The sequence below is a fragment of the Leiobunum rupestre genome, chromosome 3, assembly GCF_980474605.1.
Source record: "Leiobunum rupestre chromosome 3, qqLeiRupe1.1.hap1, whole genome shotgun sequence".
Taxonomy (NCBI): domain Eukaryota; kingdom Metazoa; phylum Arthropoda; class Arachnida; order Opiliones; family Sclerosomatidae; genus Leiobunum; species Leiobunum rupestre.
The window spans coordinates 37,902,791-37,917,995 of NC_143386.1; the positions used below are offsets into that span (position 1 = coordinate 37,902,791).

The 15,205-nt window shown below is 35.6% G+C and overlaps 1 protein-coding gene across 1 annotated transcript; it reads left to right on the forward strand.

Annotated features, from left to right (window-relative positions):
• Positions 1-736: 736 nt before the first annotated feature.
• Positions 737-14,951, forward strand: LOC149951661 (uncharacterized). Its single transcript, XM_090169641.1, has 7 exons — positions 737-842; positions 897-1,127; positions 1,684-1,740; positions 1,794-2,003; positions 2,055-2,165; positions 2,250-2,383; positions 14,874-14,951. Exons 1-7 carry the CDS (start codon positions 797-799, stop codon positions 14,949-14,951), a joined length of 867 nt encoding a protein of 288 aa, XP_090025767.1. The 5' UTR covers positions 737-796.
• Positions 14,952-15,205: the final 254 nt, after the last annotated feature.

Sequence of the window (15,205 nt, forward strand, 5' to 3'; positions counted from 1 at the left end):
TATGGAACTACCTAAAAAACTCTCTCAACATCGTGCGATTCTTAATATTAGAAACGAAAATGATGATAAATGTTTTCTCTGGTCAATTCTAGCTAAACTTCACCCAGTTTCTTGGCTTCATCACTCTAACAGGGTTTCCAAATATACACTTTATGAAAATGAACTTGATACCAGTGATATATCTTTCCCTTTCAAATTAAACGCTACGGAACTTAAAAAATTTGAATTAATGAATAATTTATCAATATCTGTGTTTGGCTTCTCGGGAGATATATTCCCCCTTTACGTAAGCGCTAACAAGTGTGGTAAGGAAAGGGAGGTTGATTTACTATACATCACCGATGAAACTAAGGATATTGACGATGGGAATAGACATTACTGTCTTATACGAGACCTAGGAAAACTGTTACAGCATCTAACAAAAAACAGAAGTACAAGTTATTATTGCAGGTAATTTAGTTTCCAATATATTAGTTTTCAATCTACTAATTATTTTCTGTATTAGAATGTGTCTTCACCGATTCAGCGGTAATAACGCTGAACAGCGACGTGATGCGCATATCGAAGAATGCGCCACCCACGGCGTCCAAAAAACAGTTTTCCCTACCAAGAAGAAGACCCTTTATTTTGATAAATATGAGTGGACGGAAAAAGTAAAAATAAAAATTATTTAATTTAACTCTTAATGAAATGAAATTATTAGGTGCAGTATGTATTTTACGCCGATTTTGAAGCAATCCTACCGAGAGTTCAAGGATGTGATCTAGATCCCGATTTAAATACCAGCAAAGTAAACATGCACATCAGCTGCGCGTATTCGTGGGTGCTTGTTGGACCTAACGGTAAGTTATTTGTCAAAATTCCCTTTTAGATATATTATAAGAGAATACTTATAGGTGTACCTGTTCGAACCGATTGCTATCGAGGTCAAGATGCAACTCGAAGATTTCTGGAGTCTATTCTGGAATTAGAGACGGAGTTGATGGAACTCATTGAAACCAATGTACCAATGATTATAACCCCGGAGGAGGAGGAACAGTTTCAAGCTGCTACGCTTTGCTACATTTGTCAGAAGCAGCTAAATCAGGGAAATATGCCCGCTGTTCGAGATCATTGTCATTTCACTGGCAAATATAGGGGGCCAGCGCATAACCACTGTAATCTTCAAAAGAAAGTTCCAGAATTTATCCCTGTTTTCCTTCATAACCTTAGCAGGTGATTTTATTAAGTTAATTAACCAGGAAATAAACCTAATAATAATAAATCTTCATAGATACGATTTACATCTTATATGTCAGGAGATTGGTCATTTTAAGGAACAGACACTTGACTGTATTCCTTCCACTAGCGAAAATTATATTTCACTCAAACTAGGTTAAATATATTTAATTATGAATTAAACCTTAACAGTAATTTTATTATTATTTTTAGGGAGATTTAAGTTTTTAGACTCTTATCGATTTCTAAGCGATAGCCTCGATGCTCTAGTATCTAATCTCGTTTTGGAAGGAGCCAGTAAATTTCAGATTGTTAAGAAATATTTTGAAAGTGATAAAGTTCAACTGCTTTTGCGGAAGGGAGTCTACCCGTACGAGTATATGGACGATGAAAAGAAATTTGACGAGACGATGCTGCCACCTAGAGAAGCGTTTTTCAGTTCATTGAAAAATGAAAATATTTTAGAATCTGATTATTTACACGCCCAAAATGTTTGGACAGCGTTTAATATTCAAACATTAGGTAAAATTACTATAGTATAAATATTTCAAATCTCTTAACCTCGGTTTTCGTAGGGGAATACACCGACCTCTATGTGAAAAGCGATGCGTTACTCTTAGCCGACGTTTTTGAAAATTTTAGAACATTATCTATAACTCATTATAAATTAGATCCCGCTCACGCTTACACCGCACCAGGTTTAGCCTGGCAAGCAGCTTTGAAGATGACCGATGTTCGCCTCGATCTCATACTTGATATAGATCAACACTTATTTATTGAAAAGGGTAACGCTTTTTGATATTTTAAATATTATTGTATTTACATTGAATTTTTAGGAATTCGAGGCGGTGTTTCAATGATCTCAACTCGCTATTCTGAAGCGAATAACAAATATATGCCCGACACATATGATTCGTCTAAAGAGAGCAGTTATATATGCTATTTAGGTAATTTACATTTTTTTTAAAAATATATATATTATTTTTTTTTAATTATTTTAATTTTAATTATATTAATTAACTTAATTGAAGATGCTAATAATTTGTACGGTGCTGTTATGTGTGAACCACTACCGCTAGGCGACTTCCAGTGGGTTCAGGAGGATGATTTGCAAACACTCTGTGAAAATATTCCCAATAACGTTGAAAACGGATACATTTTAGAGGTAAATAACAAGTGTTATAATTATTGAATTATATTTTTAAAGAATTGTTTCCTTTGCAGGTGGATCTTGAATATCCTCCAGAGTTGCATGACTTACATAACGATCTCCCAGTAGCGGCGGAATCGAAAGTTATTGCACATGATATGCTATCTCCATACTCCAAAGATCTCTTAGGAAAATTAAATATTAAGGAGAATCAAAGTCTACCAAAACTTCTTCCTAATTTAAATAATAAAGAGAAATACATAGTACATTACCGCAATTTAAAATTTTATGTAGAATTAGGTTTGAAAATAACCAAGGTTCATCGAGCTCTAACCTTCACTCAAGGAAAATGGTTAGAAAAATATGTTAAATTCAACACTGAACAGAGGAAATTATCCAAGAGTTCATTTGAAAAGAATTTCTGGAAACTAATGGTTAACTCTGTTTTCGGGTAAATCAATTTAAATAATTTATTGCTGTTTTTTCCCTTACTTCATTTAATTCTTTAGAAAAACAATGGAAAATTTACGGAAGCATATAAATTTCGAGTTGATTCATAAACCAGAAAGAATGTTAAAAGTTACAAGTTCCCCGCAGTTTGAACACTTTACCATCTTTAATGAAGAGCTAGCCGGCGCTCATAAGAAGAGAGCTAAAATTGTTCTTAACCGGCCTATATTTACCGGATTCACCATTCTAGATTTATCCAAGGAGCTCATGTATCGGTTCCATTATGGATTCATAAAAAATACGTACGGGGACAAAGCATCACTATTATTTACAGACACTGGTAATTTAATTTAATATGCATTTTTTATTTAAATAGTACTAATATATAAAATATTTACAGACAGTTTAACGTACAACATTAAGACGGATGATGTTTATAAAGACTTTGAAGTTCATAAAAACCGCTTTGACTTCTCTGATTATCCACCTTCGCATTTCCTTCATTCTAATCAGAATAAAAAAGCTCTCGGTTATTTTAAAGACGAGACAAATTCGCAGTTAATTCAAAGCTTTGTAGGACTTCGTCCAAAGCTTTATTCTATTAAATTGTACGGGGAGTCTAAGACCGCTGAAGAGATAGAAAAGGAGTTGCGATTGGGGAAATCTTTAGAGTCAATTTTAAACCATAAAAAGGTTTGTAAGGGCGTTGCCATGAACGTTATTAGAAACGTCATCCGCCACGAAGACTATGAACGTTGTCTTTTTAATCAAGAAACCATGTCAGCCGAGATGATGCGTATAGCTAGTTTCAAGCATGAACTATTTACTTTAAATACTAGAAAACTTTGTTTATCACCAAATGATGATAAGAGATACATTCTACCCTGCGGGGTTCGTACATTAGCGCACGGTCATAAAGATATTGAAAAATTATAATGAATGCTTGTATTTATGTATATATAAAAAAAAAATGCTATTGCTATAAATTGTAAAAAATTATTTTATTGAATACATTTTGCATATAAACTCTTTAATCATTTTATCGTTTACATATTTATCTTTCTTAAACCTAGACACAATGTTATACATTTCTATTCCTTTACACCTGTTTATAGCAAAATAGATACAGAATGCTCCACACGTATTACTAGAATTACTCTGTAATTGATTAGAATTAAAAGTTACAGTTTTACTGTTTCGTTCAATAAAGTCATTAAATTTAAAATAATCTGGCGGGTTTCCAAAGGAATCCATGAATTCACAATTTTTATGTTTAGAAAAATATATTAGAACCCAGTGTTCTCCAGGTTCAGCACTCGTATCGGTATTTACAATAAATAGAGAAGGGAATATTTTTACGTATTTAGGTAGCTTGTCAGCCGCGAACACGCCTTGAAATATACTTTTAGTACTTAAATCTTTTTCAAGAATTTTAGTTATCTGTAGCGAATCCATTAATTACTGTAATCGAAAATCACGGTTCGATTTTTATCAATTTCAATCAAATTTTGAAACTCAGCGTAAATTAGAATGGAAATCGTCTCCGGTAACGGTTTTGCAAATTTTAATTCTAATCTCAGGTTACTGTTTTTTACAAGATGCAAGTGATTAGCGTTGTTATTAAGATCCGAGGTTAAATTGTACGCGAATAAACAATTTCCGTTAGGGTAATCTTCCCGACTTATCTGATTCCCTTCATCTACGTTCCACTGATTAGTTTGAATGAAAAGATTGCAATACGCTTGAATATATTGGTTCTCCTCAAAGTTTAGAGATAACGCCTTATGAGGGACGCTGCTACCGTCAATGTACAATTCAATGCTTGATAAATCGAAATGTTGAAAGTTGTACGGGGATTTTTTCAAATCTCCTAGAAACGCTTTTTGTTCCACAAACCCGATAACAACTTTCTTGGGTGCTTGTCCGGTAAATAAATGATCTTGCACACTAGCCATAAGACCAGCGGGTATAGAAAATGAGGTGCACTCCGAACGAGTTACAGGATATTTAGCGGTTCCATATTGTAGCGCCTTGGCTTGAGCGAGCGATAGTTCCGGTATCACTTTAACTTTCCTCAGATAAAGGGAAGCTGATAAAATCTCCACTTTACATTTTACGTCGGAATGAACGCAAAAAGCTGCTCTATTTTTATCGAATTTAAATTTCAAATCAACCATATTTAATAAAAAGCGTGGTTGTTGACATAAATCAGTATGGACTACGCCTAACAAGTCAATCCCCCCTTTTTGCGCTAAACTCGCTCGTTTAGAGAAACCATCGTTATCGAAAAATGAATCGAACTTTCCAGGTGTATCCCGATAGAAAAGTGAACTCGTTAAATAACTTTTTTTCGCAGAATCTCCGAACGTTAATAAAGTTTGTATCATACTTTTATAAGCGTAATTTTGACTGGAAGGTGTTACTGATCTTTCATTAAGAAATACGTGGACGTCGCTAAAAAGCGAATGAAGAAACAAATTCTCGGGGGCGATATTGTCGGCTGGGGTTCCGGCGGCCCCACCCGCAACACCTGGAACCGCGGGTTGCGGTAGTTGACCATTATCTTTAGTTACCTTAACTCGAACGTGCAGCAAAGTTTGTGAAAGGTCTATATACGTTTCAGAGTTACCGTTGATAGAAAATGTAATTGATGCGTTATCAACTATATTTGATATTGGATTATACTCAACCCATTCTCCACCAATAATCGAAGATTGTGTCATAGGTACTTGAAACAAATCTAGCTCGGAATTTATACACTCAACTGAGTGCGGGTGTAAAAGGGACATTATGAGAATATATCGGAACGTTTAGGGAACCGTCCTTTCGATATCCTGCCTGCTGTTGAAATGGCGCTTTTCGACTGAGTTCGTTTCCTTTTATTTCCGGAACCCGTCATCCTTTTAATATGATCCGTAGCTGAAGATGTTAGTCTCATGGCTTCATCAGCTGCTGAAGCTAAAGTTTCCCTTCCAGCGTTAATAGAATGCGATTTAAGCGCTGTTTTAATTGGGACTCCGCTAACCACATCAGTCGCTACTTTCGCTCCGGTACTTAAAAGTTTTTTTCCCAAGTAAGTAGCGCCTTTCTTCAGTAAAGGTACCGCGAATCTAAACGCTGAAGATAATATATTTCCTAGTCCATGTCCTCTTTGCACGGCTAAACCTCTATATACAGGTATTCCACCGAAACCAACCTGGTTTAAATAGTAACTTTCATAATCAGTTCTTGAAGGTGAATATTCAGACCTCATGATGTTAACTGTTCGCTCTCTTAAGCTAGAATGAAGGTGTGTCCTGAATGATTAAAGGTTTATAGTGAAGTCCACATTTTACGGGGTTTAAAATGTAATACAACGTGAGCTTTTCCACTATGAAACTGTATTGGCTCACCTAAATCATCTGTTATATTAATCTCTATAGTCTTAATATTATTACACACGACTGGTAGGTAATGAGGTTGTGAAAATATTTTTGTAGTTGTTTTCCCATTAGACTCGGCTTTCTCTTCGACGCTTATGATTCTTAATAGAGGTGCTAAACTATCCCCAACAACGCTATTTTCAACCAGATCAGAATAAACGAATAAGGAATGTAACCCAGCGTTCATATCAACTGGGTAGGGGGTTATCATTGAATTTAAAATGGTGAAATCATTATCTCTTCTATCCTTAAAACCTAGTAAAATCGATAGATCGGGGCCAATTACAGCTCTGATTTTCGGTTGCAATTTAACTTTAATTCGATTAGAATAATTTAAATAAGCGAATGTAACTTGTTCTTCTTCTTGGTTGTGGACGTTCATAACATGTAATAGTTCTTCCGGAGTTTTATAAAAACCCGCGGGAACTTCAATTATTTTATCATATTCGAGAGGGTCTTTAACTAGAGGGTTATCAGTCATTTTATCATATTCGAGAGGGTCTTTAATAACCAATAGATTAGGTTTTCGAACGTTATGCCATGTCCGAGGATAGCTTATTTCCGCTAACCCAACTTCGTACTGTTCCTCAAATCTTAACGGTTCAGCTAAATACGTTCGAAATTTACCAACGCTATTATCTTGGTAATATAATGACGAGGAATCTGAAGGTAGCGTTACGTAAAAACTCATTTTAAATCCACTTCTTGTATCCAAGAATTAAATGTAGGGTCGTAATCTTGCCACTTGACATACAGTTCTACGCGGCCGTCCGATTTTTTCCTCTTTTTTATTACTTTTTCGATTATGAAGTAACAGTCTTTTAAATCTCGACCAACAATCTGAACCTCCTCTCGATAGAATACTCCTAAAATGGGGTTAGAATTTAAATCCATCAGCTTATATACAGGTGGGTCACGTGGTAGTCTCTCAGCTATTTTAAACAATTCTGTAGTAAAATTCGGGTTATATTTCTTATCGAAAATTGATAAATTTCTACTTATTCTACAAATATCTCCAATTTCAAACGCGTATGTTAACGGAGGAGAAAAATTTACCGAACCGTAAAGATTTTTCCATATTTTAGCAGAGTTATCTAGAGTAACTTCCGCGGGTTTACATTTAATTGATCTGTGATAACTATTGTTATAAGCGTTTATAATATCATCTAAAACGTCGATATATTTAAGGGTGTTATTCTGCGTGAAATAGCGATATAAACGAGATTTAAAACTTCTAATGAATCTTTCAATAATGGACGCTTTCATTTCTGATCGGGTAGCGAAAAATTTAATGTTCCTTCGTTGTAATTCACTCTGCACTTCTTGACAGACAAATTCGTTTCCATGATCACTTTGAATTCTTTTCGGTTGACGGCCTTTTTCAAAAACGTTACGTAACGCTTCTAAAATTGTTACACCTTTCTTATTTTTAACCGTTACAGCCATAGCGTATTTGCTAAATATGTCGATAATACATAATACATAGCGAGATCCTGAATTATATTTAGACAGCTTCTGAAAATCTGCCAAGTCCGTTTGCCACTGTTCGTCAATTCCATAAACAATAGTTCGATTTCGTTTGAACGTCTTCTAGCAGGTTTATGCAGCGTATATGTATCCTGCTTTATTAGAAATTGTTTTACTTTTTCCAATGAAACCTTTAAACCTTTATGTCGAGCTGAATTATAGAGCGCTCGAACTCCAGCGAATGACCCTGGGTCTGCGGGGTTAGTATAGATCTGCTCAAGTTCTTTCTCCATATTGGGTAATATTTTGATGTAATGGCATGTAACGCCAAAAAAGGAAATTAAATAATTCTAATATTATAATAACTATGATAATTAATACAGCTGTGATAATTTTCGGTGATTTTGAAAATGATTGTGATAAATAGGCTAAAAGTCCTAAAGAGACCGTTTCTGTACAACCTTCCATTGTAGGCTTATACTATGAAATGAGAACAAAATTATCAGGTTAATATATTTTATTTAGTATGTATCCAAGGTCTTAGAGGACTAGGTGAAGATGATGATAACATTGAACTACTTGGTGGTGTATGAAATACAGCGAATGTTTTTAACAGTGTCAATCTTACAGGATTTTTAATTAAACGTTTTGAAATATTTGACTTATGAATGCCCTCGTAAAACTCAGTAACTCCTATAGGATCAATCACTGTTCCAGGCGTTTTTCTCACAGCGTCATACAAAAGATCGATTATATTAGATCCTCCAATCACTTGTCCTCGAATAGAAAGCTCTCCTGAGTTAGTCCATCTAATATATCTAGGATCTTCCGTAGTCGCTCGGTATAATGAAATTGCATCACTAACATAAGTTGCAGGTAGAGAATAAGATATTTGCGCGAACCAAGTTTTAGGTCGTTCAGAGTTTTCAATAACGGGAGAGATTTGCTCTTTACGTACGTAAGTTAACCGTCGTTGGAGAGTTTGATTGTATAATGCTAATTTCTCTGATTCGTTTAAATCTGGATTATCTAGAATAGATTTCATTTCATCATCGAGTGTCTTCTCTTTTTGAAGTTCAGGTGTTTCTTCTGTTTTGGAAGGTGTATTGTTTTTTAATCTCTCCATTACATCTTCAGGTACTAGAAGCATTTTTCGAGCCATCATCGGTTTATAGCTCGGCTTATTGCACTTCCGGCGACTGAGCTAACGATAGATAGCAGTGGCGCTAATAAAAATGGAAGAAAACCACCCTTTTGTACCAGTATCTTTCGTCGTTTTGATAAAGGGTTCTTCTTTGACACGTTTCGTATAACCGCGCTATGTTTCTTTAACCGCTTACGATGACGTTCTGACAGTTCAATTGTTCCGTGTAATACATTTATACAACATTCAACGAGAGCCAGTATAGCTTCCTTGCTAGCGTATTTAATAGCTGTCTTTCTTTGATTTAGATTACAGGTTGTCAGGAAACGTAGAAAGTCTAGGTTTTCCTTTACTCGTTTTGAGACATCCATTTATAGATTTTCTTAGCCTTTCTTAAAGCGCAATGAACAGTTTCGGAATGAAAAGGACAGTCTAATTCAACGTCTTCTAGTTCTGATAATTTAGGACAACCGGTATCTTCGATGTTAGTTACTGGAACACCGAGGAGTGTCGATAATACTGCAGCTTTTTCTAAACCTTTGGTGAAAAACGAAGTCGCTTTTTCCGCTATCTGATTGCAAATGTCACGTCTCGTTCTGTAAGGACGTTCGCCGTCATCCCATCGAAGGTGACAAATGTTATGAGATATCCATCTGCATTGTCTTTTATCTTCGTTTGAAAGCTCTTTGAAAGGGCATGGAGATTTGAAAGTAAACACTTCCGATTCTTCAGTTTCTAATACTACGTAAGCTAATTCTTTAATAATCCACTCTCGATTAACCCTAAAAAAATTCCCTTCTATAATACACTTCATTTTGGAATAAAGACAGCCGATTCTTCACCCGGTATTAAACCTGTTCGTAGTAAATACTGATCTGGGGTGTGAGTTTTCAAGTCAACTAATAAATACCCAAACTTCCGTGACGTAGCTTGTTGAAACGCATCAATAACGTATTTGCTATTGGTTGGAGATATCTGCCTCGCGAGATGATAAATTGTTGATTTATCTCGTGGTGATTTAAAAATAAATAGATAATGAGCATTTAAATTTAAAGTTCTTATTTCTTTTCCGGGGTAATAAAGGTTTTGCATTAAAATTAGTACGGAGGTGTTTCTGTGATGAGATCCACGAATAAATAAATTAGTTACATCTTTATTATTAGATATCTCGCATAACAAATCGTCTAAAATAACTAAATTCCTAATTTGCGGGTTTAATATATTAACATCGAGTAACCCTTCGTGAAACTCGACTGAAGGTGTGTGTTCTAATATTGATTGAAATAGTTTCGGCTGATACTCGGTATAACACCATATTATCCTCTCCGGAGGAGGGGATATACAGGTCTTCTTATATTGAATCAACCGTCCCACCAGGAATGACTTTCCGCATTGGGTGGACCCGGCTACAAGCCCATTCATTGGATGTTGTAAGCTTAAATCCATAATGGTAAATGAGAATCGGAACATTAGTGCAATCAATTTTATTAGTTTTTTAACAAGTTTTTAGCATTGCATATTATTAGTGACATTATATTATTTAAAATTTCTTTCGACAATTCACAGCGAATAGTAAACATTTCAATAATATTTTCACAATCTACCGACATAATTATTTCATAAAAATGCAAATCTACACGCTTAGAATAATCCGTCATGATACAATCATGCTGGAGTTGAGATGGATGATCAATTTGACAGCCATTGCACGCTTTCTTCAGAGCTTCGTGTAATTGTTTAATTACAACGTTAGTCATCGCCTCCTTTATTTCCTTGATTTTCTTTAAACACTTCTGAATCGACTCGTACTGGTCGAGGAAATTCAACCAAGAAGATTGAGCGAAAGCTACCCCCTCTTTAGTCGGTAACAGTTTTCCATAGTTTACTCCATAACCATGGTACATTTGTCTAACATCTAAAACCTTTTGTTGGGCAAATCTATGAACCGAAAACCGTTTGGTTTCAGAACCTGCGAAAACCCACGAAGTTTCAGCTTCGTTATTGAAATAAGCTTCAATGGCATCTTTCTTTGTCCATAGCTCTTGCAGTTCCGCTTCTGTTAGTTTGATACCCTTTGTTAAATCTAATAGACCGCAGTGGATGGTTTCATCTGCATAAACGATTAACCCTTTGTCAGCAGACACAGAAAATGAACAATTCCTATAAAATAAATACATTAAGACAAAGTTAAGAATTATCACTGAGTATTCCTACTTACATTTTAAGGTTCCTCGGAGTCACTTCCAATACAATTCAGATGGTGAATTTTCTAAATATGGTCTTACTATTATACGGTTTTCCCTTTTTATACTCTGAAATTATTTATCTTCGATATCTTATTTATTAAAATGGAGTTTAAAATTAATTCCATTCTACGTATACGCATTTTGAAGTGTATCGCGTTACGTATATAGGAATTTACACGGTCCTCATACGGAATCACGTGTACAATTACAATACTTGAGAACGATACGTTTCTCATACTTAAACTTTAGATATTCGTTTGAAATACTCGTGAGAAAGGTTCAAGTGTCAAGCATATTTAAGTACTACAATGATATTAAAATGAAGTTTAAAAATATTTCCATTCTACGTCATTTTAACAACGAATATTCTATGACGTCAAAACACTCAAATCCATGTTTTAAATTCAAATTAACCGCGCCCCAATCCGCGCACGTTAACCGCGTCCCATATTCCATGACGTCAAAAAAAAAACTCTTAAATTCAAATTAACCGCGTCCCCCGGGTAATCCGCGCACGCGCCGTCTAGGTTATTAATTTTTACATCATTTCAACTTATTCCGTACGATAAAACGCGATAAGATATACGTTCAAGTATCTTTCGAGATAAGCGTAGATAAATGAACAAGTTGGCCTGGACATAATATGTTGATATATGAGAAAACAAATCGTCGCGAGAAATACCCTAAATACATTGACTTTTCGATGATTTCACCCCCATTTCACCCCTTAAATCCCGGACCCCGATCCCGAACCTGACCCCGACCCCGGGATCGGCGTGTCGACCTTACTTTCCTTCTACTAACTTCATTATATAAGACAGTCAACGGATAAAAATAAAATCTGAACAGACCCAGATCAATTAAAATATATAACTTAAAAACCAGAAAACCAGTTCATTTTATGAAATTATTTTTCGAATCGCCTTTGAAAATAGGCGAAAATATCAGATTTCAGCTGGTTGTTCTTTTTCAGAAAATTTTAAAACAGAACTTAAACATCTTCCAGGAAATCTCCAAGAAGTAATAATTCCAAGAGACAGGACCTGCATGTTACCGTTTATATAGTGCTTGTGATTTTCAATAGACGAGCCACAACATTTGAATTTATTCTACGCAATAATCTAAATCGAACGCAAAGTCTATATATGTTTAAATAAGAACCAAGTTGAAGAGAAGACGACGTAATGACGTAGGGGAAATGAGTCTTCACAAGATAGGGTAAACTAATTGATAGACTAAGAGCCTAATTTTTCATTTCCCATGATTCCCGATCGAATTTAAAAAAAAGTATCTGAAAACCACATATTACCGTGGTAATTCCATGGTTTATGGTAAATTACCTTTACCAGGGCACGTCAATTTGGTCCGAGGGTTCCCCATTAGCTGCCATTTCGAGAAGAACGAATTATCATTTGACACTTTTTAGCCAGTTCCAAGAATTTTGACGCCCTCAATGCGGCTTTTTAATCGCTGCCTATTCTTAAGTAGTATTGGTTTAGATCAATGAGTCCATCAACATAACTATTCCGTGTGTTGTTTCATGAGTGTTGGGCGAGCATCCCAATTCCGAGAACTCAATTAACACGTATACATTTGTCGATTGGCAAATATGTCACCTCTGGAATTAACTATTTTTGGGTCAACATTGTCGTCAAATGTAAGAACGCGTTGTGTCTTATTGAGAAGAATTGGATAGGATCGCGTGTCAAAGACGGAATGCCAGAATGGTCCCATTATTGCGAACATCATTATCAGATCAATAAACGTGTTCGTGGTATACAAAGAATTGAACGATAAAAATTAAGACGTCCAAAACTCATTATTATATCAACTAATGGGAAAGGACTCCAAGAGTGAATCAATGGGATATTTCCAATTGATTACGTTTAATATTTTTTTAGGTTATCAAAATAGTTTGAGTTTCCAAAACGGCACGACTAAAGAGGTACTTGACACGTTGTTTTCTTCGTAAGTGGGCGTTGGCAACCTTAGGTTGGTTTTATTCTCTGTTCACCCGGTGACCCGGGTCCAAATTTTTTCTGACTTTTTTGTGAGCGTAGTTTTGGACTATGGTTCGCAAAACGCATTGCAGTTTCGTCACATACTCCACGATATGTTTTTGGGATTTCAAGCGATAACCGTCGAAGAAAATTGCTGGTATTTCTTAGAAAAATACCTCTTCTACTACAAATTCTGTCAAATTAAATATTAAGGGTATTTAACATTACTATTAGCATTTAGTCTTGTAAAATCATAAGGATGTGTACCAAAAATTGTCGTATTTAAATATTTGAAGCTAGGCTTTTTTAGAAAAAAAACCGGTAAAATTACGCGAAAAGGTAGAAAAGTCAATAATTAAAATTGTGCAATTTTTTTTAAAACCCTAACAATTTTAAAGTAATTGTGAGTGTAGGGTGCTGTTGGCTCACGTGGGATGAAGTTCGTACCACCTAGGAGCAACGGACACTTGGAGAACGCAGCTAGCCTTTAAACACGCTAACGCAGTGTTGTGTACAAATTTCATTGGACGAGTCTTGACACTGAAAGTTTTACAGGCGGGGGGGGGGGGGGGAGACAATTTCAAAATTTTCCCCTTCCGACGCCAGCAGGCGCTAAATCGTCTATTCAATAAACAATGTACACAAGAAAATGCACGGCTTTTGACGGGTTGCGTTCTCCTCTGCTGTGTTTGTTGCTCCTAGGTGCCACCACCCTCCTACGCATTGTAACCCGGCCATCTGTTTACAGGCATTATAAGTCACTAGATGACTTGGGTATTAGCCTAGCTGATTATTATTATTATTATTATTATTATTATTATTAACTTACGAATACTTGGTCCAATAGGTCTTCGAGAATAAAAGAAAAACCCGACCGTTTTTCAAAACTTAACCCACATAAGCGTTTGTGTGAGCAACACGATGTGTAAAGAATTTGTCCATTTATACGTTGGCTCTTGCGAATAAGCCTTAAAAGACCAATAGTTGGACCTCCACAGTAATTAAACTATTAGGAAATAAATGATACATATTACGACGACTTAGTAAATTTTCCCTCACGTGTGTAACATTAAAATCGACTTTTAAGGCTGATATGAACTTTGGAAAAAGCTATTATCAAAGAAACGTATACGAGATCTAACACCGCCTGTGACGATTTCCAATAGCAAACAGCAGACCGTAAAGTATGAGAGACAATGAAAAAATATATTTACCAGTCCAACTCCAATGTAGGTAGTCAATTGGGGTAGCACCATTATAGCCATATCAGGGTTCGGAAGCGAATCAGGTCTGTGGATGATGACTTTGGCGGAGGATTCCTCGGTCGACCACAGATATTTATCCAGTTCTAAATTCAAAATCATGGACACCCCTAAACGTTTCCAAATAAACAAATATGTAAATACAATAAAATTATTTGGTCTTAAAATATCACTTGGGAACAACGTTCCAAGTGGAAATGACGACTCTCTAAGCCCAACAGTTAGATTTGGATGACCTTGAAGTACCGGTTTAAGGTCATTTTTTTTCTACTGTACGATGATAGGGTCAGAAAAATATCAATTCCATAGCATAATTGGCACCGATATTTCATCGAGGAATGATTACTTGATCACCTCAAAGCAAAAATCACGTAACCTAAATTACTTAGTTTTAGCTTTAAAGACTTGTTTAAATTATATGATGAATTAACCAGATTCAATAATGTAAAGGTGTTTTAAAATACCACAAGTACAGCAAACTTCAATAGTTTTCATACCCGCTTTTATTTTATAGCAATTGCGCGAGACTAAATTGAAGAACGCGCAGAAAAGAATAGATAGCAGTAATGTTACTGAAACTGGCAAATTCTGAAACCAATGGCGAAAACTATAACATTTTATGACAAATCTACCCGAGGACATCATATTCTACAGGGTGTTTCAAAAGGTTATGCAAACATTTTAGGGAGTTAAGAAGTATGCCTGTATTTTCCCATTTTCCTACGATGAGTTAAAAGAGCGTCAGAGAGCTTCAAAGTGTGGCCTACTAGCCCCTGGAAGTAGTTTGCAACAAGCAGAAAACCAAGCAGCAGGAAAATTCGATTTCAGGGGTACGACAAATTTGCG

Coding starts and splice junctions, on each gene's coding strand:
- LOC149951661 (XM_090169641.1), top strand. CDS start 797: ATGCACATCAGCTGCGCGTATTCGTGGGTGCTTGTTGGACCTAACG. Junction 1,128..1,683: donor AGATCATTGTCATTTCACTG/GCAAATATAGGG, acceptor AAAATATTTTAG/AATCTGATTATTTACACGCC. Junction 1,741..1,793: donor GTTTAATATTCAAACATTAG/GTAAAATTACTA, acceptor CGGTTTTCGTAG/GGGAATACACCGACCTCTAT.